We start from the raw sequence: 26579 nt of genomic DNA, 5'->3' as shown, positions 1-26579 counted from the left end.
AACTGCACACGTCCGGATATTGCCTGTACGGTCAACAAGCTGAGTCGTTTTACGAGTAATCCAAACGATACTCATTGGAAAGCACTGATGCAAGTTCTTAGATATTTGAAATATACTATGAACTATGGATTACATTACGGAAAGTATCCCGCTATCTTAGAGGGATATTGTAATGCTAATTGAATATTAAATACAAAAGATTTCAAATCCACTAGTGGGTATGTATTCACAATCGGTGGAGGAGCGGTATCTTGGAAATCCACAAAGCAGACATGCATAGCTCGGTCAATTATGGAATCCGAGTTTATAGCATTAGACAAAGCAGCTGAAGAACTGAATGGTTGCGAAATTTCTTGGAAGATATTCCGAGCTGGACGAAACCTGTGCCCACCGTATTTATACACTGTGATAGTCAATCGGCGATTGGAAGGGCACAGAGTAGTATGTATAATGGTAAGTCTCGACATATACGTCGTAGACACAATACCATTAGGCAGTTGATCTCGAACGGAGTGATTACAATCAACTATGTCAAGTTCAAAGATAATTTGGCAGATCCTCTTACAAAGGGGCTAAATCGAGATCAAGTATACTGCTCATCGAGAGGAATGGGATTAAAAATCTACAACTAAAAATGACTGTAGCGGTAACCCAACCTTGTTGACTGGAGATCCCAAGATCTTGGTTCAATGGGACAACGAAGTTACAGAATTTGTTACAGCACACGAGATATATTATCATTATCTCTATCCCAATCCTAGGATGAACTTGTGTTGTCCTACCACATGTAGTGAGGTTAAGCTTATGTTTTTAATGACTTCTATATCTTTATAAGGTGGAGTATGGTAGGATACTCTTGATAGGAGTGTCACCTATGTGAGTGTGAAAACTGGTCGTTTCAATGAAACACTCATGAATCCAAGATGGTATCCATGGCCAAAACGGAACCAACCATAAGAACCCAAAGTAAGTGAGATAAATCTTTGTATGGATGTTATTGTCTTAGTATATACAAACAGCTGAGCAGTTCAAGACATCACATTCACTGCACAGCCTAGTATGCTCGATAGTATTTCACTACGGAATGTTCAAATCCACAAGCTACCTCTCCCGATGCATTGACTTATCGATTGAACTCTCCTTAAGTGATAACATGCATGCATTATTTTTCATTTATGTGGAGGATTATTAGAAATTATAAATGAAAAAATAATCAAAAAGATTTAAATGTCTTTTGGATGATTAAAGGGTGCATCTAATGAAAAGATAGTATGCCTCTTAGGAAAGGACGCGAACTACATCACTCATTTTAAAATGGATGGATGATATCTAATTGAACCAAGAGGTTCTTATACCCTTTCATATGTATAAATAAAGTCCCTCACATACTCATTCATTCACTCACTTCCTTCCAAGCAAGCATTGCATTCTTGCATTGGAGAGTTCAAGCAGCTTCCTTGGTTCGGAAGTCTTACGATTTGCAGTGCTGCTATCGCAAGATAAAAGTCGTTGTATCTTGGGAAACGATTACCGTATTCCGTAAGCACCGTGTGCGGAGTAAATTCGTCTTAAAGAGATAGAGTCTAACTCTAACCTCGACTTAATCGAAAATGATGATATGTCATCATTCTACCTGCACTCAATTTATATCAACAATAAAGGACCCAACAGTTCGATGTAAAGATTAGTTAGAAACTTCTTTTTGTCTCTTAAACTTGATGTTGCCTTCTAAGTCACTCCAATCTGCTTCATAATGCATATCCAACTCCTATCAAAGTGTCTACAATGCTATAATATTTAATGATATCCAAACTACCTTGTTAGATATCCTTGAATTTATTCTTTATCTCAAAAAGTGTTAGTTAATTTTGAGATTTGAATAATTCTTCTTGATGGCATCTCAGATTTCTTTGGCAGTTCAAAGGAACAAATAGATACAATTAATATGTCATTGAGTTAATTAGCTATGTCATGATACGTGACTTAAGAAATTCTCAATTTAGATAAATTAAGAGTCCTTTGTATTTGGATATTGAACCTCACTAATGATGTAACCAAGTCTTTTCCTTCCTTTAATCGCCAACCAGATATATTGTGACCTGTGATCTACAGCAATGATCCTTTTCCAAAGGATTGCACAAACTGATTTGGATATGCTAGATGAACAAACATCCTCATACAAGCTATAGCCTCAAAACTCATTATTCTAAGAACAATATAAAAAGAAAGAGTTTTGAGCAAATAGCTCTAATACCATAAAACTGATTACAAAAGAAAAAACTTATCGAGCGTTCATGCTATAATATTTCAACAACCAAAAACAAAAACAATAATAAAGAAAAAAATATTTTTTAAAAAAAATAAATTAATATTCTATATTTAAAAAAAAATTAAAAAAATAATGTGATTTACTGAACCACTCTTTGAATATTCCAACAGGGAAAAATAATTGTTTAAAAATTAAAGTGATTTACTAAATCGCTCTTTGAATACTCCAACAGGGAAAATGACAAAACCCAAATAGAACTCACAAGAAACTCTACTGAAAGCAGGTTCAAATTATAGAATCCAAAATTGTTGCAATCTTTTTTGGTCACCGGGTACTGCAAAAGCCCAGAAATTTGCAATTCTTTATCAAAACTAGGAATGTTAAATCTACAAACAAGGCCTCCCAGATGGTTAGATCCGAATGATGATTGTATGTTTAATTATGGAGAGGATTGAAGATTGCATGATGATGAATGTATGCCACTAATTTATCTATTTTAGTGCAGAGACTTGAAGATATGGATAAAAAATAATGAAAGCCATTGCAAGCATTGGAAGCTACTCCAATTGAAATCCACAGGACAAATGTAAAGTCGAACCCTAGAATATGGAATTAAAATGCAGATTTCATTACTCTTTTATCCAGTACTGATTTAACATCCCAGAATCTGTATGAAGGATGGCAAGATAAAATTTCCTATAAACATACATTGTCTATGACTTTTCAGAGGAAGCTATTTAAATTCACTAGGAGTAACATAAATTGATAGAAAAAAATGAATTTGCATAATCTGAAAAATAAGATTTGAAACTTGTATCAACATTATCTTAAACGATTAAACATACACAATCAGCTCCGTAGAAGGTAAACATATTTGGCATGATGTCAAATTTAAATCAATTGGTACAAGTGAATTGCTGTTTGCCTCCAGACTTCCATACCTATAATTCCTTTTGCATATGAATCACACATCGCAAGCAACTTCCTTCTCTCATTAGGTCGAATGCATCATTAATTCTTTCAAATGGTATATCATGTGTAACAAATTCATCCAATTCGATTTCCTGTAAGATTATTTTACCAATTTAAACAACTAAAGATTTCAACAATAATCCAAGTAGAAGATCTGAGAAACTATAAGATGAATGGTCGGACCAACTTGCAGCAAAAAATTATATGTAAAATAAAAACTTTAAGAAAATTCTAGTGAGCCCAATAGAGTTTGGCTCTTTTATGAGGTGCAGAAACCAATCATTTATCAAGATAACCAAATGTGTCATAGGCAAAACAAAAACAACAATTTCCACTGTTAAAGGAAAAAAGAGACGAATGAAGAAGTGAATTTTATAATTTAACCTTTTTTTTCCAAAATTGACTACTCGCCTTCAAGGACTCGAGCACCTCCTTATCCTTATTTGACACAGGGCATTGCACTTGTCATCTGTCCTCTTCTATTTAAAATTTAGACCTTTTCCATTTTTATAATTTAGTACTTCTTCATAGTCTTGCCTATATTCATACTCTTCTTCATCTAACACATGGCTAGAAGCTTCACAATTTGGTCTTTCTTTTTCTCAATTTTACAATTTATTTTTTTCAAGAATTTAATAATTTGCAATTTAGTCCAATTTTGTTCAAAATTTTACAACTTAGCTTTTTTATAAAATTAATGCTCATTTTTATCTGGCACATGTCTGCAATTTCACAATTCATCCATTTTTTGTAATTTTAGCAATTTTATAATTTGTCTTCCTTTATTATTTTATAATTAATCTTTTCTAATTATCGAATTTTCTACTTATCCTTTAAAATTTTACATTATGTCATTGAATTTATTACAAATTTCGACTTGCCCTTTAGAATTTTCACATTGTCATTTTACCTTAGGAATATACTTATATTATAACCTTTTAATTTAAACGTCAAACTTCACTTGGATCCACTAGCATCTGCCACTTGCTACATGTCTCTCTCCCTTGCATTCCTTGATGCCCACACTAATGTCCCCTCTGTCTCTACCAACACCCTCCGACACCATTTGCAGCGAGCCACAGCCTAATAGCCACGTAGTCTATAAACTTTGTAGTATATAATGTATACTATATCATGTATAGTTCAGGGTGCATTTCAAAAGCACCTAAATGTTTTGAGGGATCTGTGAATTTTCCCACATCATTTCCCTCAACTCGAGCAACTATGTCATCTCTTTCCTCTTCCTTTCCAGAGACACGAGGAGGACACCTCCATATCTCGAGCTCCCCTCCCTCCCCACACGCAACACCATTGAACTTCCTTCACTCGCAAACAAGTAGCTATACTTTGTCTCTTTCTTCTTCCTCTGGCTTTTGCAAACAATTCCAACTATTAGGACTCGTTTTTCATTTCCGCGCCCATATTGTGTGTCCGCACAAGTATCATAATGGCATTGTCCAAGTCCAAGTAACAAAGTGCAAAACCAACTAATCCTCTTCTAGATTCCTTAACCTTTCTGAATCGGAAGACAATACTTAATATCACTGTTTATTAGCTAAACTCATCTACTTCATTGTTACAATACCTATATTTGTAGTCGTAACTTGAATCTAATCAATAAATGGAGTGATATGGTGGAGAAAGTAAACACCATGTGGCATAGTCAAGTCAAATATCAAGTTGAGCTGGATGTCAAAGTCAAGACGAGCTCAAGTCTGCTGAAGATAAACTCAGGTCAAATTAAGTCGAGCTCGGGTCCAGTCAAACTGAGTTCGGGTCAAATCCCCCTTGTTAGAAGACCTCAAGTCAAGACTATCTAGGTTTGGTCCGCCTCTATTTGGAACTCTGATTGGACACGGCAGTTATTAAAGCATTGATCATCAAGAGGTGTGTCTTCGGAAGAGGTGTGCTCTCTCGGCCAAGCAGAAAGAGGTGTGTCCTTTGGGAACCAAGTCATACTTTCACTTTATTTAAAGATAACCGGTTGCAGCATCAAAAATATGTTTCATTATTCTCTACTCTCTTTACTTTCATCTTCGTCTTTTGTTTTCTCTATTTTTCTCCGAGGTCTGACTTGAGCGTCGGAAGGGTCTTGCCGTTTGACTCGGTCACCCTCCTAATTCTCTGTCTATGTCCCTTCTCAATTGCCAGAGACGGAGATTTCGTTTGGTTCTCAACCTCCCTCCGCCCAAACAACAGACCCCCTGAGAAGTTATCCTGAACCTACCGAGCAGAGCCGACCTGCCGAGCAGAGCTAACTTGCCGAGCAAAGCCGACCTCCCAACCTACCGAGCATAGCCAATCAAAGAAAGTCGATCTGACCAGTATCTACCGACCGAAAGTACTCGGCGGTGGTTACTTTACTGAGTCATCCCATCCCTTGATATTGGACTGGATCATGGAGAATCCTAAGAAAGTCACTAGGAGACTAGAGCTAAAATTGATTTTTATATAATAAACCCTCAGGAAAGAATTTGCTAAAGAATCAAGAATATGCTAAAGAATCAATGTACCAAAAGATGGAAAAGCACATAAAGAGGTAAAAACTGCTACATCTTTTACTGTGGTCCAAGGCACAATTTCAAACCGTTTGTAGTAATTTAGTTTGTGTGAAACTTAGCAATCTAGATAGTTGCAGATATGTTCTTAACATGTCAAATTCTATGCTCAGACATATAAGAACCATGCTCATGAATATAAGAACTCTTTAACTAAATCCTCTAAAATTGTTTCTTAGCGTTTTTACCATAAACACATTGGTGAACCTATTGAAGCTTTCGTCTCCTCCTACAGTTTTGCAGATAAGTGTTTTTATAAGTTAAGTAAAGGGATTAGGTTTGTTGCATATTTAACTGATATATTTGGTTACACAGAATCTTATATTATCCAAGTTAACTTGGCGTAGGCAAGGTGTTTATTGCTAAAAAAGATGAAATATGTCACCCTCCTCCTCCACATACGACTGCCCCCATACTATTGGAAGGGAGTAAATCAGGCACCGAGTAGGCTCCTGTGTGGGAGGGCATTTTTCATCAATTTTGTCAAGATTTGACCCTTGCTCTATGCTGCAAATCTACCATATGGTTACCGGCTCGGCTATGCCCTGGGGACCAAGGTGTTTATTGATTCAATGGTTGGAGGTTCGTGGAGTTCGGAAAAGGATGGTGCGAACATCTAGGGGACCTCAGGACGAGGTCCGTGGAGATCGGAGAAGGCTGACGCAGGCATCCAAGGGACTATAGGACAAGGAGCATTAGAGTAACATAAAGTCAAGACGGTGAACTATGCAAGTGAAGGCATGAAGAATGATACGAGAAGTCATCGAGAGCTCCGAGCATCCGAGGGATGTAGCTTGATGGAAGAAGATCTGTAGACTTAGAGAGACTCCACAGGATACGTAAATAGAGTGACCTGTATACAAAGGATGAGGTTAGAGGTAGATTTGACTGTAGATGTGGTTGAAGTCATAACGATCTAGTCGTAGCTGAGAAAATCACACCCCAATTGTTTTGGGATTTTGTGGTATGGATAGCCCCAAGTGTTTAGGGGGGTTTTGGTAGACTAGTAATTAAGGACCAAACAACTGATGGCTCAATAGCCAAGTTGGATCTCTTTGCGAATAGTGGAGCGAAGTCAACTGATGGGTAAGGATAAGTTGATTGATGGTCCAGACCATTGGCAAATGAAGACAAGGTTTACTAATTGAGTGGCCCAATCGACTAATATTCATTTGGCAGATGGCAAAATGTTCTCATCGAGTCAACACTGATCGGCCAACTAATGGTAAGTTCAGGCGAATGAGAATGATGCTACAAAAACTGAATCAAGTGCAGCCAAAGGTAGAAGGCACAACGATAGGATTCAAATAAGAAACTGTAGATTAGTCGACTCATGGTTGCACGAACACAAATACAGTCCAAAGCTTCCAACTGATTCACCACTTATAAACTAGAAATACAGTGCCGCCAAGTGCTACCTATTATAAAGGCTGGCCCAGATGACATCTACAAGTTGGTGTGGTTCATTCTAATTGTGGAGATTGTGTGACTGGTGTGGTTCATTCTCGTTGTGATGTTGTGAAGATTGTGTGGCATGAATGCTTCTACTTGATCTTCCACTAATCTTGGATAAAGAAACCTTCCCCTTTGTTTAAGAACATAAAAATATAATAATAAATTGCTTGTGATAAGAAAAAACATATTCTTCAATCTAGAAGATGAGATTCCTATGCTAACTTGTTGAGAGTCATCACTCAAGGTAATAAAATTATTAGAATAACATCAGAACCCTACCCCATTTGAGTATTTGTCAACCAATGATGGAAGATCGGACTTTGGTTTCCAACCTCCAAATAGGGAACCCTTTAAAGTTCTTCCAGTTAGAAGAAAAGCATAATGAGTTGAAACTTCTGGTTTGGTTTTTGGTACACCCAAAGTCACGGTCACTCCCCAACCCTGTATGTGAAATGAAAACATGTCAAGCATTGTGCAACAAAGTGAGTACATGGATCTCAATAATAAAGGCTGAGAGATACATCACAACAAGACTGTAAGGCTGTTGATACAATATCGGTATCACCAATGCATTCAAAAGAAAAATCTGCCCCTCCATCAGTCAGTTTCTTGATAACCTGAAGGAAAACCAAAATATAATTTTGACCAAGTTCCAAATCAAGTAAGTTCATAGTGAACATTAAACATGAATCTAAATTATGGTTATGATGTATCTCATTTTAAGGCTAGTATTGGACATACAACACTCCTCCATTGTGAGGCAAAGAGGAAGAGAAGAGGAGATTAATCAATACACCTGGTTCACTGGTATGTTCAAGACTCCAACAAAGCAAGGAAGGGTTATGATTGAAACTTCTCCTGTACTGATGAAAGAATTGGATGGGTTACGAGTTCAAAAACTCAGTCGGGCTTGGTGATGATGGACAAGGAAACATGGAAAGCCACAGTAATTGCAGTTGAGATCTATGGCAGAAATGATGGAAACATATATCTGGGATGATGATGGGACACAAGGATGAAGCTAGATTAGTGAAAGACCAAAAGGGAATGTATGAAACTGATAGGGATCTGAAAGAATTTGAGTAAGACCAAGGAGAAGAATGTATCAAGATTGGGAACTAGTTTGACTGAAGGGAAACAGATGTGGAAGGAAAAGATAAGATGGCCAGAAGTGAGGTGATGGGAGGATAGAACATCCTTCACCCTAGAGATATAGGATGATTTAGCCCCACAAGCTTTTAAGACTCAAGCATTAACACTTTGATGGGAAACTGACCCACCCCTTGAAACATGTTAATGCTTGCAATTCCCTAATGTTTTACATGGGATTTAAATGCTTTGATGTTCTAATTTTTTCCAATAAAATTGTGGAGGGGTAACAATCAGATGGTTTACACAATTTCCAATGGATTACTTTCATGGAACTCACACAAAGAAGCTTAGTTTGTTGAAAATAACCAAATAGCATATAGCATAGATAGTCTAATACTATTAATGTTGACAAGTGAACAGCCTTTTTTAAAATTTTAGAAGAGGCTCACTTCTGGCAATTAGTGTTGCTGCAATCAACCTTTGGTCAAGATTGACTAAGTTCGAATAGGATTTCAATGTTTGATCAATAAACTTGATGGATGAGCATGATGTCAAGTAGGTCGAGGTTGACTAGAACTATAAGGAGGTCAAGGTTGACTAGACGTTTAGTTGATAAGAAAGTGCTACCAGATCAATGTTGACCTAAGGTTAAGAAAAGATGAGAAAATCCGAACATGTCAAAGGTAATCGAATACTAGCAAGTTGTGGAAGTCTTGAAAAAATGAATTCTAGGCAAGTGAGGAAGTATTGGAAGAGTGAACTCTAGACAGGTATTGAAGTCCTAGAGGAGTGTGAAATTTAAACAAGTGTGGAAGTCCTAAAGCAATGAATTCTAGCAAATTGTGAAAGTTCAAAAGGAGTGAACTCTACGCATGTGTACAAGCCCTAGAGCAGTGAACTCTAGGCAAATAAGAAGTCCTAATAGGTGAGTAGACTGGATACCAAGCAGATAGGAAGTCACGGTAGGTATACTAGGCAGGTAGAAAGTCCTAATAACTCAGGTAGACCAAATACTAAATAGGTAAGAAGTCCTGGACCGATACCAAGCAAGTAAGTTGAACAACCATGTTTATGAGTTTTGTTTTTTCAGCCTAATTTATTTGCATAATAAAATTGGACTTTCGAGTGACTAGAAGAGTTTTCGATGGACAATAGCTCGAGCCACTATAACAGCGATACAAGCGACCGAATAATCACGAAAGCACAAAACTCAGTCTAAGAAATTATATGTAATGATAAAATTTGTCTTGGCCCGCAAAAGAGATATTGGCGACTAGATGACACGATAATCACAGAAAGCATAGCTTGTCTGCACAAAGTAGCTTATGTGGAGATCATTCCAAGCGACAGAAAAGGTTTTCCGAGCAACTCAACTAGACACATGATGCAAGTGATCGGAGAATGGATAACAGACAAAGAACGAGCATTCGGAAAGGCATTTCGGTCAACCAAGGCATCCAAAAAACAGCAAATATAAGGATTTTCAGAGGAGACAACATTCTCACTAAACTACATTCATCAATACACTACATCTGCTCTTAGAGGTGCAACAAGTCTAAAGGAGGAAGAAGTAGAATCCACCAGAGCCGATGAAGTTTAGAAGTTTAGAGATGATTCGCCTACAACACTAGAATGCCATCACCCTTCGGATTGGGCGGCTTCGACCAGTGGACAACATTCTACAAATTTTAACAACATAGAACAATGGTTTGTCCTAACAGAAAACTTTAAAGAACCAAAGGACAAGAAGGGCAAAGTCCTCGGGCAAGAAAAGCATACTGAAGATCAAATTCAGATGTTCAAGGCGAAGTAAAAGCCATTGGAATTATTAATATATATTTTGCCTAATAACCTTTTTGTGCACATAGGTGAGTACAGAAATGTCCATGAGTTATGGATGAAACTAATAAAGCTTCATGATACCCTCACAAGCACAAAAGTAGTCATCAAAGGGAAAAGGAAGTGTAGCCTAAGAGTAGGAGTGTTCAGTTGATGAGAAGTGCTCAACTTCCGAAGAGGAGGGGATCGAGGAATTGTCCACAACATCATCCAAGAGTGAGGAAGATAAAAGGAGCATGATCCCAGAACTAGAAGCAGTCTCTACTTCAGAATCAATAAGGACATGCCATCCTCTTCATCACATCATAATAAAGAGGATGATGCTAACCCTACAAAAGTTAAGGAGTCCACACTTTAAGGCATTCAAAATTCAATTAAAAATTATAAAGATTACATTGTTTGTTTCAAGTATAGGGAGCAAAGACACGATAAGAACAAGTGTCCTTCATACTCCTAGGGAAAACTTTAGAAACTTCCATACAAAATTTGAAGAATCTAAGATTAGAAAATTAGAAAAGTAAAATCATGCATAAAGGATTAAAATTGATACGTTAGAGAAAATTCTTGGAAAAATAACAAGTCTAGTGGACCCAAAAACCAAAACCTAGGATTAGAAAAGCATATCAAATCTAAGGGCAAGAAAGGCTAAGGTCATAAGTCTAAGAAAAAGTTTATCACCCTAGCATAGGATTCCATTTAACTATGGAACCAAACCCACGTCTAAAAGTAGCAGCAAGGTGACAAGGGAGACCATCCCTAGGTTTGACTTTGATGAAACCACCAAGGCTAAGGCTTCTAAGAAACCTAGGAGAGTATTTAGGGAAGTTATCTCTAGTGAATACCTTATACACTAAGACCTAAGGAACTCCAATAAGTATGGGTTCCTAAGAGTATGATCGATTCACACTAAATAAATATAAGATGTGTCAGCTACAATTGGAAGGGTAGTTAATCCAACCATTGAAAAGTTAAACTTTAGGGCATTTTCAAAGTACAAGGATACTTTGAAAATGAAACTTCAAACCTTACTCTTGAAGATTCTAGTGTGTGCCAATAAGAGTTGAATCTTAAATCCATTAAAATTGGCACATAGGGATAAATCTAGTAGTGTGCCAAAATTAAGTTTTGACATATTCGGGGGAGGCACACGGTTGTGTCAAATTGGGTATTTGGTATAATATTAGATGACGATGCATCGATAGGAAATTTAAATTTACATTATCATGTCTATATATGCCTTCCTTGCCATGATATTTACCATGTCATGTGATACATCTATTTCCTATTGATACATGCCACGTCATTCTCATGATACTAGGGCTTGCATGCTATTTTAATTTCTACCCCAGCGCCCTTGCCAACCCGTCACAGGGCAACATGGAAGAGGTAAATCACGGGCGGCTACTAGCCTTTAGAATAGTGAGTAGCACATAAGGGAGGTATTTACCTCAGCTATGTCGAGATTCGAACCTCAGACCTCATGGTGGTAACACCTCATGCGCTAGCCACTAGACTATCCCAAGGGACTATTTTAATTTCTACCATGAATTCAGATAAGGAGGTTCTGATAATACATGTCCAGGTAAATTCTCTCTAAGAAGGTAGTGCCTAAGTAGTCCGCTTGCCACTCACCGCCTACTTACACTTGATTGTGTAGCCTTAGCTAAATTCTCATACCCTAATTTGAACTGATATCAGAAAGAGTCTTGGTTAGTTTAGGTAAAGAAGTATGGAACAGTGTATGTCTAGAAAGGTATCTGCCTAAGAAGTCCAATGTGACTCACCACCTACCTAGGAATCTACCTAGTGCACTTACCTTGCCACCTTGGAAGAACTTAGAATTCCTAATCTAAATCAAGGATCTAACCATCCTAGTCATACATTTAATTGACTCATTTTAAAATATTTTTCTTTTGAATTTACAACATTGACACATGCATTATATGTCATATTAATTGATTTAATTCCATGCAATTAAGGGAAAATGACATTATTTGATATCCTAGGTAGGATGGTCAAGTTAAGAATGTCTAGGTAGATATACATAATCACCTAAAATAGGAAAAACTATATTACATCTCATAAAAATCAGAAGATCCAACTTGTATTGTGTATTGGGACGGATAGATTTAAATGAGATGTTAGGATGATGAAATGATATCATGGTGATGATATAGTGCATCTAGATGAACAAAGCATCATCAATTCGCATGATTGGAAATTAAAAGGGTAGCCCGATGCACGAAGTTCCCATCAATGTGAGGTCCCAGATCAGACCATTTTAGATCTATTGTACGTGCACCTTACCCAGCATTACGCCAAGGCTCCCCTTCAATTTGCATGATTGAAAATTATTTTGAAACATATTTTCAAGTTTATTTTTGAAAACCTTGGTGTATTCTATTTACAAATATAAATCATCATTAATAGTGTTGATATAATGTTAGGATGAGACATTGAAAATTTCATTGGTTTTCAACTGTCATTCTTTGAAAATAATGAGTATTTTCTTAAAATATATTCTTCACTACTATAAATATTCATGTTTTTTGAAAATTATAGAATTACTTATAAATTTTAAAATTTCGAAATGCTTAATTGTTGAGACTTTAGTCGGCAAGCACTTAGGTGCCTATGTTTATCCCTAGATATTTATTTGTCCCTAACCCTCATATGTACTTGGATAAGCATCTAAAGGAAGAATTCCATAGTAAAAACAAAAAAGGGTGTTTTTTAAAAATAGGGAGAGCATAAATTATTTTTCAATAGAAAGCATTTTTAATTTATTTTAAAAATATTTTATTCATTTTGAAAGAGGGAATTTCAATTTTCAAAATTTGATTTTGAAAAAATATTTTTGAAAATTGTCGTTAAAAGTGTTTTCAAAAATTACTTTAAAAATGTTTTTGAAAATTGCCTTTAAAAATGTTTTCAAAAATTATCTTTAAAAAGCTTTTCAAATATTGTCTTTAAAAATGTTTTCAAAAATTAATTTTAAAATTATTTTCAAAAATTTCTTTAAATATGCTTTTGAAAATTGTTTTTTTTTTAAAATCGATAATTGTTTTTAAAAAAGTTTTCAAAATTTATCTTTACAAACGTTTTTGAAAATTGTTTTTAAAATATTGAAAAAGGATTTAAAATGTTTTCAAAAAATGCTTTTAAAAATAGTTTTCAAAAATATTTTTAAAATATTTTTTAAAAATGACTTTAAAAAATCTTTTTGAAAATATTTTTTGATAGCTTTAATAAAATGATTTTGAAAATATTTTTAAAATTGACTTGGACAAAGAATTTGAAAATAATTTTTTGAAAAATAGTTTTAAATGTTTTTGAAAATGATTTCGAAAAAGGTTTTGAAAAATGTTTTCAAAAGGGATTTTGCAAAAGACTTTAAAAACGTTTTTCCTCTAATCTCACGATACAAAAATTAGAATTTTTTAAAGGTTTAGAAATTTGAGGTGAAGGGGAGATTTTTAGTGTAATAACTAAGGGGGAAATCCTTAGTTCCAAGTGAAGGCCAGAACAAGAGAGAGGTAACCACCTTGTTAAAGTGACAAGCTTAAGATTAAGCTTTATACAAACTATTAAAATTGTACGTAGGAAACTTATACGTAAAACTTGGCATGATAAATTTCAGTGACTCTTTTTTATATATTCTAAAGGGGGAGAATATAGGAATTAAGTTAGAAGCCCTTTATTATGCTCTGGTATAAGATGTGAATAGATGGATCAAGGTTAACCTACCTTATATATATTGTCAAATATAAAAAATGGAAATATTGTTAGTACATCAACCCTTAGTCAAGGTTGACCAAGTTTGAATAGGGTTTCAATATTTGATCAATATGTTGTGGTCGAGCAAGATCTCAAGTAGATCGAGGTTAATTGAATACTTAATTGTAGTACCTAAAACCCGATTCATGTAAATTTGATTAAATCGAGTTTTATGTTATTTAATTGATTTTAATGTTATCATAAATATATTTATACTAAAGAGTTTGAATAATTAATATGCTAATGGATTAACAGACCCGGCCCAATTTGCTAGCAAACCAACCCTTAGAAACCCTTGAGGAAATTGAGGAAGAACTTTGTCAGATCGCCTCACGTTGTTCCCCTATGTCTCGCTAGATATCTTTTCGCACGCAAAACACTAAGGCAAGTTTTCTAACACTTGTTTACTGCACCAAATGAATCATATTACGAGTGTTTTAAGGATTGATGCATGTTTCTTTGTCAACAAATATGTTTACCAAATTTTCTTGTGATGATTCGATGAAGTTTTAACGTAGTTGATTGGAACACTTGAAGATGGAAGTTTTCAGGAATCTGCCACCGCCTGGGGGACGCTGGAAAAAAACTGTATAGAATAATTCGATAATAATGGTTTTGTTTGGTTTCCTCATAGCTGGATGAGAATTAGAATCACTGTTGGGGTGTGTTTGGTTCAAGTTATCATGTATAACCTTGGTTATGTGATTACCAGGTAATCACATAACCAAGGTTATGGGGAATAAAACATAACCAAATATTGTTTGGTTCAACTTAGGTAATACAACAAAAACTTGTTTGTTTGAAGGTTTTAATGAATACCCTAGTTTAATATTTTACCGTATTACCCTCAGTTACAAAACCAACTATACATAATAATAATAATAATAATAATAATATTATTATTATTATTATTATTTATTTTTTTTATGTTTTTTACTTTTCTTTTTCCTATATATATTTTTTATTTTTTTATGTGTTTTTTTATTTTTTTAATGTTTTTATATTATCTATATTTATATTTTTTTATTTTTTACATTTTTTTAATTTTAATTTTTATTTATTTATTTTATTTTTAATTTTTTTATTTTAAATTTTTTTTTTTAATTTTTTAAAAAAAAATAAAATTTTAAAAAAATTTCAATTTTTTAAATTTTTTTAAATTTTAAATTTTTTATTTTTAAAATTATATTTTTAAATTTTTTTAAAAAAAATTATTTATTTAAAAAAAAAAAAAAAATTTAAAAAATTTTAAACATTTTTTTATTTATTTTTACATTTTTTAATATTTTTTTTACTTTTTTCTCTTTTTTTCATGTTTTTTCTTATTGGAGGGTATTTTTGGTAAAAAAAATTCGTTAACCCCGGAATCAAGAAAAACCTTAGCTTTCTAAGGTTTTCCGATTCCGGGCTACATAACCCTTTTGCTGACATGTCGGTCATGGAACATAACTCGGGAATCATCGAATACCTAAACCAAACAAGGTTTTTGTTGATAACCTTGGATGGATAACCAAGGTTATCAAGAATAACCCCGAACCAAACGCACCCTTGAAGTTATACATGTAGCTTAACTACACTATAGTGTTGTGTATAGATATTAATGCAAGTTGTATAGATATTTTAAAATGTTAAGATTCAAGTGAGCAGAAGTAAGTTACAATGTACTTTTCATGCAGTAAATAAATCTAACCAGATTATTGATGCAATAAAGTTAAGGAAAAAAAATATATAGGGGTTGTAGTAGAAAAGAAAGGCTAGTAGCTTGTAACTTGCTGAGATGAAAATCTGGTTGTATAAAGTGATATTATTGTTGGATGTTGCTTTTAATATGTAAGAATGAGAAGACTTGGATTTGTGCACGATAAAACTAGTGATGTGAAATGTTAAGTATGCACTACAAATGCACTATTAGTTATTATTGAGAATTACAGTATATAATGGTGTGTATGTCGAGAAATGAGTGTTCCTATGTCGCGAAGTGTTGCTATGTCGCGAAGTGTTGCTTTGTCGAGAAGGGGCGGGAGTCAAGGGGTGGAAGATGGCGTCGGATGGAGGGATTGTGCGTGAGGGTGTGTGACAGAATCCCTAAAACAACATCCTTAATTTTATTATTTATATTTATTATTCATGTCTAAGCACCTTTAATTCTTTTATCATATCTTTTAGTAAGGTTTTGATGCATGAAAATTTAACTGTTGGTTTTAGCATACAAAGTAAATTATTTTATTTTTAGCAATGACTTTCGATGCATGAAAAAGTAAACTGTTTTGTTTTGGCAACGTGAATTGTGTGTGGCAATGTGACGGGTAAAGGAGTTCGGCTTAGAGGATACCGGAATTCTTTATCAAATCAGAGGAAAAAAGGGGTTATGGGATCCGGTTTAAAGAATAGCGGTAAGCACTACCAAACCTAATATTATGGTAAAATTGGTCAAACAAATAGAGGTTGAGGTAAAGAACTCACATTCAATGAACTGAACTTATTTACCTATTTGATGTATAAGGTTAATGTGAAGTTAAATGTTTGATGATATTTCATTAAGGTTTGAGGGTTCATGTCTTATGTAGTTACAAGGTCTAAATTTTCCTTTTATTCTAAAACATTCCAGGTATTTCCCTAATGATATTTATATATATGGAAAAGCAGGTGCATGGATAATTATTTCTTGTTATAAATGTTGAACTTGCTGAGTCTTTAGACTTACTAGGTCCATATAGTGCAGGTAATGAGGGGGCAGAGGATCTTGATGGATGAACTAGCCCGTACCAGGCAGCGCACTCTAGATGGTCTTTCCATTTAATCAATGGCATTCTTCGTTTTAGGATGTTGAGTTTTCTTTTCTGAATCAAAGATATAGTTGAATAGTAGATGGTTTAGGACCCTTTTATTTGGACGGTTGCACTTCTTAATCTTTTGGATTCCTATTTAAATTCTATAATGGTCAGTCTGGATTTGTACTTGATTTCTAGTTGAACTTGTTCGATATGCATGACTTTAGAGTTTTGTTGTTAAATTACATTTTGAATGTTTCACCGGAAAAAAAATTACATAATTTACAAAGTATAAAGAGTTAGGATGTTTCATTGACAATAGAAAAGTCCAAGTGGATTAGGATTAATTATACACTTAGTTGATAGGAAGTCGATCGAAATTGAACTAAGGTTAGGCAAGGATAAGGAAGTCGAAACACGTCAAAAGTGACCAGATGCCTTGTAAATTGTGGAAGTCCAAAAAGAGTGAAGGCTAGGCAAGTGTGAAAGTTCTGAAAGGGTGAACACTAGTAAGTGTGGAAGTCCTAGAGCACTAAACTTTATGTAAGTGTGGAATTCCTAGAAGAGTGAAGTAGGAGGTCCCAATAGTAGGAGGGGTCCCAATAGGTCACTCGACCGGATACCAAGAAGGTTGGACAGTCATGTTTATGAATTTTTTTTTTTTTGGCCTAATTTATTTGCAATGAGAAAAATTACACTTGACCAGAAGAGTTTCTGATAGATCGTAGCTCTGGCAACTGCAGCAAAAAGATCTAACAAACTAGATAATCCAGTAAGCACAGAACTCAATTCAAGAAAAGATGCCGCAAGGATAAAGTTTGTCTTCAGCGACCATAAAGCAGATACGAGCAACCAGAAGGCACGGTGAGTATAGAAAGCACAGCTTATCTACATGAAGCAACTTACATGGAGATTATTCAAGAGACCAAAAAGGTTTTTAGGGCGACAAGAAAGTTTCCAGTAGATCGAAAACTCAATGGGGGTCACTAGAGAATGGATAACAGATCAAGAACAAGCTTTCGGACACCAATTTATCAAGGCAACCAAATAGGCATTTTGGTCGACCGAAGCATCCAAAGAGCTATATAAGGGGCTTCGGAGTAGATAACATACTCACTAAACTACACTCATCAATACACTACATGAGGTGTTAGAATGGGTGTTCTTGCATTCCAAGACTTCCATAAGTCAATCCACAACGATCAACTCCTTTGCAATTTTTATTTACTGCATTTCATTGTTTATTTTCATTTTGTGCTTGTGTATTGTTGTAAGAATAGAAATTTGTAAGATGTTTCTTTACCTCCAAAAGGTGTCTAGCAAGGAGAAAAAAAGTGGACTCACATTGACTCAGACTATGGAGTAAGAACTTAGGGGGTTTACACCACATAATAATTCAAGTGGTGTACTTGTGTTTTATTTATTGTGTTTTGTACTTCCATTATGCTTGTAGGCAAGCACAATCAACCAAAAGAAAAAGAAGCTCTGTACACGATCCTACAATTACATCACTCTAATCCATATATATTGACTCCTGATGATTGCCTCCAAGATTTTCTTAACATACCAATTTTCATGTTCCTAATTCGAGAAAACCTAAAGCAATATGTTGAAATGTTGGAAAGGGTAAAGTAGGTATGCTATTAGGGATGATGTAATCCAAGCCATGGTAGCAAAAGCAAAGTCCCATGCATAGGGGAAGTCTTCCTATTTTTCTCTACATATTCAGCCGAGAACACTTGGAATTTGATGGTTTCGGAAGAGAATGCAAGGGGAATCTAATTATGTAGTTAGAAGGGTGTTAATGGGTACAAATAATTCAACCGAAATGATAGTATTTCGATGCATTCATAAAAATAGATTATAGTTGAAGTAATTTAGAAGGTGAAAGTACAACATTAATAAGGTTTACTAGAAATAGCATTATCACTATTGTTGTGGTGACTATAACTATTACAGAAGCGCATTTAATCTATGTAAGTTCAGTTCTTGGTGGTAAGTTTACCTTCATCTTAGATTTGGGGTGGTCAACTTTTTTTTTTGGATAAGAAACAATATCATATCACAATGGTCTATAGCGGATGCTTATATCTGATACACCATCAAATCATAGTACATCCCTAAAGAGTTGTATATATGTATACTTACACTCCTAAATATCCGCTCAATATTCAATTGCTCATTCTCAAAGATACATTTATTTCTAGCTCTCCTTACAGTGTATTAACTAAGATAAAGTTAAGTGTCAAGCCTTCGTTAGTACCCTATTCCCACACTAACATCTCCCAAACACCCTTAGAGTCAATCTAAAAGTAGGCATTTCCTGCCACATATAAAGTCAGTCTCTAACCCTCCTCCATAACTCAGCAATAGGGGACACCCAAAAAAACAAATACTCCTACGTCTCCAACACCTATGTCAACAAAATGCGCACTGCCTCCAAGTACTCCTGCTTATCTTTAGTATGAAGACGACTCAAGGCCAGCATCCAGCAAATGGTAGCATGTTGCAAATAAGTCTTCCACACAGTTCGTGCCCATACCTACTTTGGACTGGGATGTCTAAAGAAGTCATACATCCAAGTCACTCCATCGTCCTGTGTGAACCAAACTGCCCGTCTTTGTCCAACAACAGTGAGCGAGCCCACATCCAAAAGAATTCACACCTGATCAGTAGTAACCTCTTAATCAAGGGAGAGTCTATAAAGGCTACTTTCACGGACACTTTGAGTAACTTAAAGGTTGTCTTTTAGATCTACGATTTCTTGCAAACTTTACAACTCTTAAAGGGTGGACATAGTCAAAGTAGATCTTATTGCGCCAAAATAAGGACCTCTTTGAACATAAGAAAGGCTTGGTGCATCAAATTGATGAGGTAAATAAAGAAGTGGAGAAAGAATCTAAAGCCAAGAATTAGATAAGTTGTCAAAAATATGAAGGTGGAATAGTCGGAGTTTAGTCATAGGAAAAACATATAAAATCATCTAAGGAGCATAAGTTCAATAAAGGGACATAAAAGGTTAAAGTTAACTCATGCCCTAGGTCCCCCCTCCAACTCAACATTAGTAGAATCATCAACAAGCCCGACACAAGTGGCATCCACCCACGTTAGCTTTCAAGCACTTAGCCGCTCAACACATGTAGCATCTGCCCTCAACAGCTTCCAAGCGCTCAACAGCCCAAACACTCGTCAGCTTGCTGAGCGCTCAACCTCCCAAGCATCCCTTCAGCTTCTTGAGTGCTTGTTCTCTCGAGCACCCCGAGCATCCCAAGCACTCTAACTCCACCATGAGAGATAGGTCATCCGAATACCATGACTGGAACCTCGACTTGAAAATCCAAGTACCTGGACTCAGCACCTCCTAATGTGGAAACAGTTCGCTCAATCCTGTGTTAGAGCTTAGTGCCTACATATCGCCCTTCCGAACGACATTGATCTCTATCCACCCTCACATGACAGGTTTAAATCCTCCAAATCACCTCAAACCCAAAGTCACAAACCCTACGCTGCTACAAGTATGACCCTGACAGGTGCAGACCATAACAAGGAATGACCCTTGCAAGCCATGGTTCTCACCTGTATAAAGCAGAAGGAGACACACACCCTTCTTTAATGAGTTGTTGGGAGACCATCAAAAGGTATGACTCTAATGTACATCACCAAACTAGTCTTAATCAGAACTCACACACAGACCCTGTAGAATCTGCACTTCTAATGTTAAGCTTAGGTCATATAAAAAGGTCAACATCAATAAAGGGGATCCTCATTGTCTTTAATGGGCTCTCTGGCTACATTCCATTTTTTCTCTCTCTCAAGATTTGTCCTCGAAGTCTAACTTAAACATCAAAGAGGTATTTCCGAACCACTCCAGCCCCCCCGACGTGTGTTAATCCATGCAGATTCATCTACATCCGATAAGGAAGCTTGGTCACCCGCATCCTACAAGGAGTCTGATTTCGGATGCATTATTTTTTGGCGTATGTGAGAAAAGATTAAATCGAGTAAGGTGTTAAGATGAAAGTAGCTAGAAGGACTAATCTGGAGGAGCCAAAGCCGCCTCCATACATCTCCATGGTCTCAACGACCTACATGTGAATTTGATAATTTCTTTATCAATTTCTTTTACTATTTGCATATTACTGGCCTGCCAATTTGAGGTTTATGCATTTACTTTCTTGTGATACTATTGAAAATTTGCAGGGGTTAAGTGCTTATATTTCTCCCACATACTAGTGGGCTACTCCACTGTCTTGGATTGAGCCCATACAAACCAATGATAATGTTGTCTTTTTTGTTAATTTCACTTGCTATACATTCCTATTGTCAAATTACTAATCTTCTGATGATTACTTTTATCAATTTTCTAATCATATGAGGATAGCTCCTAGCGATTTACTAACTTTGGACTTTCGCATACGCTTTTCTTAGATCGCTTCTAGAAATATGCTTACACTGTCTCCAGTCTAGTGGGGTCGAGTACTTACACTCTTCCCAACCTCGACAGAATCTTGGTCTTCTTTATTATTCCTCTGCCCAACCTCAAGGGTATCAAGTACTTATACTTTCCCCAGCCTCAGCGAAATCAAGTCAGTATACTTTATTATCATCTCCCTGGCCTCAGCGAGATCAAGTCGGTCTTCTTTATTGTCCTTTCCTCGACATCATTGGTCATCCAAGTCATGGAATCAAGTTTACATTTTTTGTTGTCCTCTCCCTAACCTAGATGGTCGTCCAAATTGTAGGATCAAGATGGCATCCTTTATTGTCTTCTTCCGGATCTTGTTGGTTGTTTGAGTTGTGAGATTAAGTTGACATTCTTTGTTGTCATCTCCTGGACCTGCTGGTCGTCTAAGTCACAAGATTGAGATGACATTCTTTATTATCTTCTCCTCAACCTCACTAGTCTTCCAAATCACAGGATCAAGTTGACACTCCTTATTGTCCTCTCCCCAACCGCGCTGGTCTTCCGAGTCGTAGAATCGAGTTGACATTCTTTGTTGTCCTCTTCCAACTTCACTAACTGTTAGAAACGCCATATGGAGTTGGCATTCTTTGTTATCCCCTCCCTTACCTCATTAGTCACTGTGGGATCAAGTTGGCATTCATTATTATCTTCTTCCCGACTTCGTTGGCCTTTGAAATCACAGGATAGAGTTGACTATCTGCCCCCCCCCCCCCCCCCCCAAACATACGTGGTATTTGCTCACGTCAACTTCCAAGCACTCTGTTGCCTTAGTGTCAGCCTTATGAATGCCCCTTTAACTTCACGAGTGCTCGACCCCCTAAGCACCCCCTCTAAGTAGCCCAAGCACCCTAAATCCACCTTAGGAATCGACCACGAATACCATGACTCGCCAAGTACCCTAGCTTGGCGTCCCTTGCATTCAACATGTCAGAGTATCCTAACCCAGCATCTCCCGATATGGAAATGGTTTGCTCGTACATTTGAACTCATTGCATTCAAATCACCCTTCTAAGCAGCGCGGATCTTAATCCACCTCCGCTTGACGGGTCTAAATGCTCCAAAGGACCGCAAATCCTAGGTCACTCAAGTATGGCCTTGACAGAAGGCCATAATAGGTATAGCCCCTTAGCACATGGTTCTAGTCTATACAAAATAGAAGGGGGCACATGCCTCATCGTAACAAGTTGCTAGGAGACTATCAGAAGGTATAGCCCTCACGTGACCATACCATCTTAATCAGAACTCCCTTATAGCCTCTAAAAAGCATTGGTTAAGGTTGTATCCTCATTCTCTTTTACTAGCTCTCACTACATTCCTCTTTTTCTCTCAAACTCTGTCATTGAAGTCTAACTTAAGCATCAGAGGAGGGTTGTTGGACCACTCTGATGCCCCCTGATGTGTGTTAATCAACGCAAGTTCATCTACATCCAACAAGGAAGCTTGTCACCCGCATCCTCCAAGGAGGCATCGGATGTGTCATTAGCTATTGAATTGGGGGTTAAAGCACAAAGTTTATTGCATATGCAAAGAATTAAAGATATTGGACAATGGAAGACAAGATTGGAATCTCGACAGAAATCGATGAGCAACAGTTACATCTTCATCATAGTGCAATGCAGCTTATTCACCGAAAGGATCAGAAGTTTGCAAAGAGAAGTATTGGATGCAAAAGCGAAAAGGCAGGATTTAGTTAGCCAACATGATCGTGGCAAGGAAGTCAAATAGAAAATGGCATATAAGTATGAACTTCATTTACTTGATAATCTTATTTCTGAAAATTAACTAGATGGTGGATAATAAATTCTGAATTCTCTAGATATCTTCTTTGGAGATGATAGAAGGGGAGCCTTGGCATAATGATAAAGTCATTGTCATGACATAGGTTCAAGTCACAGAAACAGTCTCTTGGAATGCAAGATAAGGCATACAATAGACCCAATATAGTCGGACTTTTTCCTAGGACCTCGTATTAACGAGAGCTTTGTTCATCGGACTGTCTTTTTTTTCTTTAGAGATGATCATATTTCCACAACTAGAGGTATGTATTACCATAAACTCATGTAGTATTTTTGTTTAAAAAATGTAGGTGCTACCTAACAAACATTTGTAAGTAGTTTGGATGTTTGTTTTACAGAAGAATGATGACTAACATAGATGACAGATTGTGAAGAGTAATCAAAGGATTCAAAGAATCTAAAATAAGGTCATATCCCTAAATTATGCTTTTATGGTTGGTCAAGAAAGTTATTTAGGTTAAGGTTCATCAACAAAGAATTCCAACTAAATTCTAACAAGATTAGAGCTATAGTAGAGATAAAGATGCTATAAACTAAAAATTGAAGTGCATAGGTTGAATGGATGAGCTATGGCACCGAGCAAGGTGTAATCAACATTTGTAACAAGGTTTTATCCTTTGCTTAAAGCTTTAGGCTCTGTTTGGTAGGGATGATAGGATTAGAATTGAGTTAGTAGGATAGGATTGGGGATAGGATTACTAATCACTCCTCATGCCTAGGGATTGTGAATCCCACTCTTAATCAACCCTAATCCCACCCCTAATCAATCCTACCAAACAGCATATTAATAACTTTTTGAAAACATAATCCTAATCCTATCACCCCTACCAAACGCAACCTTAAAGTATAAACAATTCAAGTAGGGCATTTCTTGTCGGGGATTGAAGATGTTCATTCCTCCATTAGCAATAATCAGTTTTGATCTTTAATCAATGCATTTAACTTACTAACTGTGATTTAACAAGGTACGTATCATGTGTTTAGAGACTTCATAAAGCACAGAGCATGGTGACTCAGTGAAGGCAAGTCAATTTGATGTGATAACAAGATTGTCGTCTCTATGGCTCAGAGATTTATAATGAGGTTGACTAGGAGGCAAGACCTGGGATTGCTTGGAGCAAACTTGGAAGATTTGGTGCATCCAAGGGACTGTAGGAATGGTTAGGTGAACTCCATGACGAGGAGCATGACAAGGAGCATGAAGCAGGTTAGGTTGACAGCTCGAAGCCCTATAACAAGGAAAACTCAATGGAAACGTAGATTTTCACTAAGAAAAGTGAGGTTTGTTTTCTCTTGTACCAACATTTATATTTTATACTGAGAGAATAAATCATCTATAGAAGGCTCTCTCTGCCTCAAAAAAGGAGATTTTCATAGTAGATTTTCAATAGTGATTCACCTAAAAAATCACAACATCATGGCGTAGAAGGGCTTTGAAGCATGTAAACTCTTAATTGTTAGAGTATATTTATTACTTTGTCTATTGCAGTTATACTTGTACCATTGACATGATCAAACAAACACAACTAACCATTTGACTTGTCTGAGCATCTAAAAGAAAAAGACACCTTGTTTAATGGATTAAATATCAACTACAAAAAGTCAAGAATAAAATTCCACTTGATGACGAATTCAAAAGTTGGTATGCCTTTAAGAAAGTCTTAAAAGTTCCTATAGACAAAGTTGGGAAATGTTAACAAAGATAAATGGAGCAGAGAAGTCAAGAAAAATAATGGAAGAGTTGAACAAGCTTAGACCCTTCTAGAGTGTTAAAGAATTATGAGAGAAACATATCACATTGCATGAAGAAGCATTGGTCTCAAAGATAGATAAAATTAGATTCATTGATAAGCCACCTCCAAAACTTCAAGATGAGAGATGGAGAGTAGATTAGTCAAATACACGGACGATTTAAGAAAATTTACAATGGACTTTTATACAATTGGAGAACAACTTAATGACAATTTGGTTTCATTCGTCTCGAGGGCTTTCCATGAACTCCTTTGTGTATCGATGATGGACACGTAAAAGGTATTAAAAGATTTAAATTCTATTAAAATTGATAAGTTCTTTTCTGAAATGCAACTACATGATGAATCAACCAAAGCCAAAAGAACGTAAGAAAGGAATTGCATTGACACTGGAGGATAAGAGGAAAAAAATCTCTAAAAAGAAAGGATATGAGAAGAAAGTTCATCGTCATCCACCAAGTACCAAATCTGAGTGAGAATTTCATAGTGATGAAGTCATAACAAATGAAATGACACACTACAAGACGACGATGATGCAAAGGAACAAAAATATTAACACGAAGGGGGCTCTTCAGGAATCCTAAAAAGGGATTTTAAAGTAGGTAATGAGTCAAAATCAAATGTAACTTGGTCTCAATGCCACAAGAAGAGACACTACAACTGTGAATGTCCAAACTCAAAGAAGCAAGAGGATAAAAGCAAGAAAAACTATTGAAACAGACATGGGATGATTGTTCATCAAAGTCATTTGGTGATGAGGTACCTTCAAAACCCACCACGCACTATGCGTTGTTCTCAACTTGGGATGATAATTCATCTGATGAGGAGACATACCCAAGGCATCCAAACTATATTGCAGTAATAATAGTCTGAAGAGTGAAGAGCTTAGTGACATCTAGTAGTGGTGAGGGGTCTTCTTCAAGTGACTCTGACAATAATAATGAGGTAAATTATCCACAAATAGATATACCAAAAAGAATGAGCTTGGCAACCTAATGCCTTTTGGGTACCAAAAAGCTAAATTTTTAAAGTTTGACAATTGTAGAAGAGTGAGCTTGACATAAATGAATGACACTTAGATAGTGGATACACAAGAAATACTAACTAGTGATGTAAGTGAGTTCTCTACTCTAAAATTCAAGTATAGAACTGTCTCATTTGGGGATATTATAAGAAAATTAAAGGTAATTAATTGGTGATGGTAATATTGAGTTAACCTTCAATTTTATTATTCAAAAAGTGTTATTAGGATAAAGCATTAAGGTAAAATTTGGTTCATAGTTAATTATTTGATGTTGGGTACAAGATCGAGTTTCTTAGTGTTTGGTTAAACATTATGATTCTGAGTGCCATTCGACCAGACTCGTACACTATTGTTGAAGTGGCAACTGACATGGCATAAGTTGCTAACGTGGTATTAGTTGATGACATGGCAACTGATATGGCAGTGGATAAGTCTCAAGAAGCTAACGTGGCAAGGAGATAAGGCCCAAAATGTTGACATGGTAAACAATAAATCACGGGTTGTTGATGTGTCAATTGACATGGCAAAGGATAAGCTTCAAGAGGCTAACGTGGCAAAAGGATAGTCCTCAAGTTGCTGATGTGGTAGCTAACGTGGTAGCCGATAAACCTAAGATTGCTAACGTGGCCGAAGATAAACTACGGATTGCTGACATAGCAGTTGATCAGGCGATCAGAAGGTGATCTAGGAGACCTATTAAATCTAGACAGCAAAATATACCCAGACGGAAAAGCTGGTGTGGTCAATGTTTGATTGACTAGAATTATTGATCAGGTGACCGAAAATCAGATAAATACAACGTGTCAAGCG

General features: G+C 36.1%; 1 protein-coding gene across 3 annotated transcripts in view; it reads right to left on the bottom strand.

Moving 5' to 3' along the window:
* Window positions 1-3031: 3031 nt before the first annotated feature.
* LOC121985329 (alcohol dehydrogenase-like 6) overlaps window positions 3032-26579 on the bottom strand; it is a 34438-nt gene continuing 10890 nt past the window's right edge. The window contains exons 8-10 of one of the 3 annotated variants that reach the window (XM_042538704.1): window positions 7776-7871; window positions 7534-7695; window positions 3032-3333 (exon numbers count right to left, since the gene is read on the bottom strand). In XM_042538704.1, the coding sequence (XP_042394638.1) occupies window positions 3211-3333; window positions 7534-7695; window positions 7776-7871 (381 nt within the window). In that variant the 3' untranslated portion in view covers window positions 3032-3210. The remainder of the gene's footprint in view (window positions 3334-7533; window positions 7696-7775; window positions 7872-26579) is intronic. The other 2 variants (XM_042538705.1, XM_042538706.1) reach the window with 2 other exon arrangements.

This window comes from Zingiber officinale, chromosome 5B (genome assembly GCF_018446385.1).
Source record: "Zingiber officinale cultivar Zhangliang chromosome 5B, Zo_v1.1, whole genome shotgun sequence".
NCBI classification, from domain to species: Eukaryota; Viridiplantae; Streptophyta; class Magnoliopsida; order Zingiberales; family Zingiberaceae; genus Zingiber; species Zingiber officinale.
Note: the sequence above shows the minus strand (reverse complement) of the source record. Positions and strands in the feature narration are given on the sequence as shown.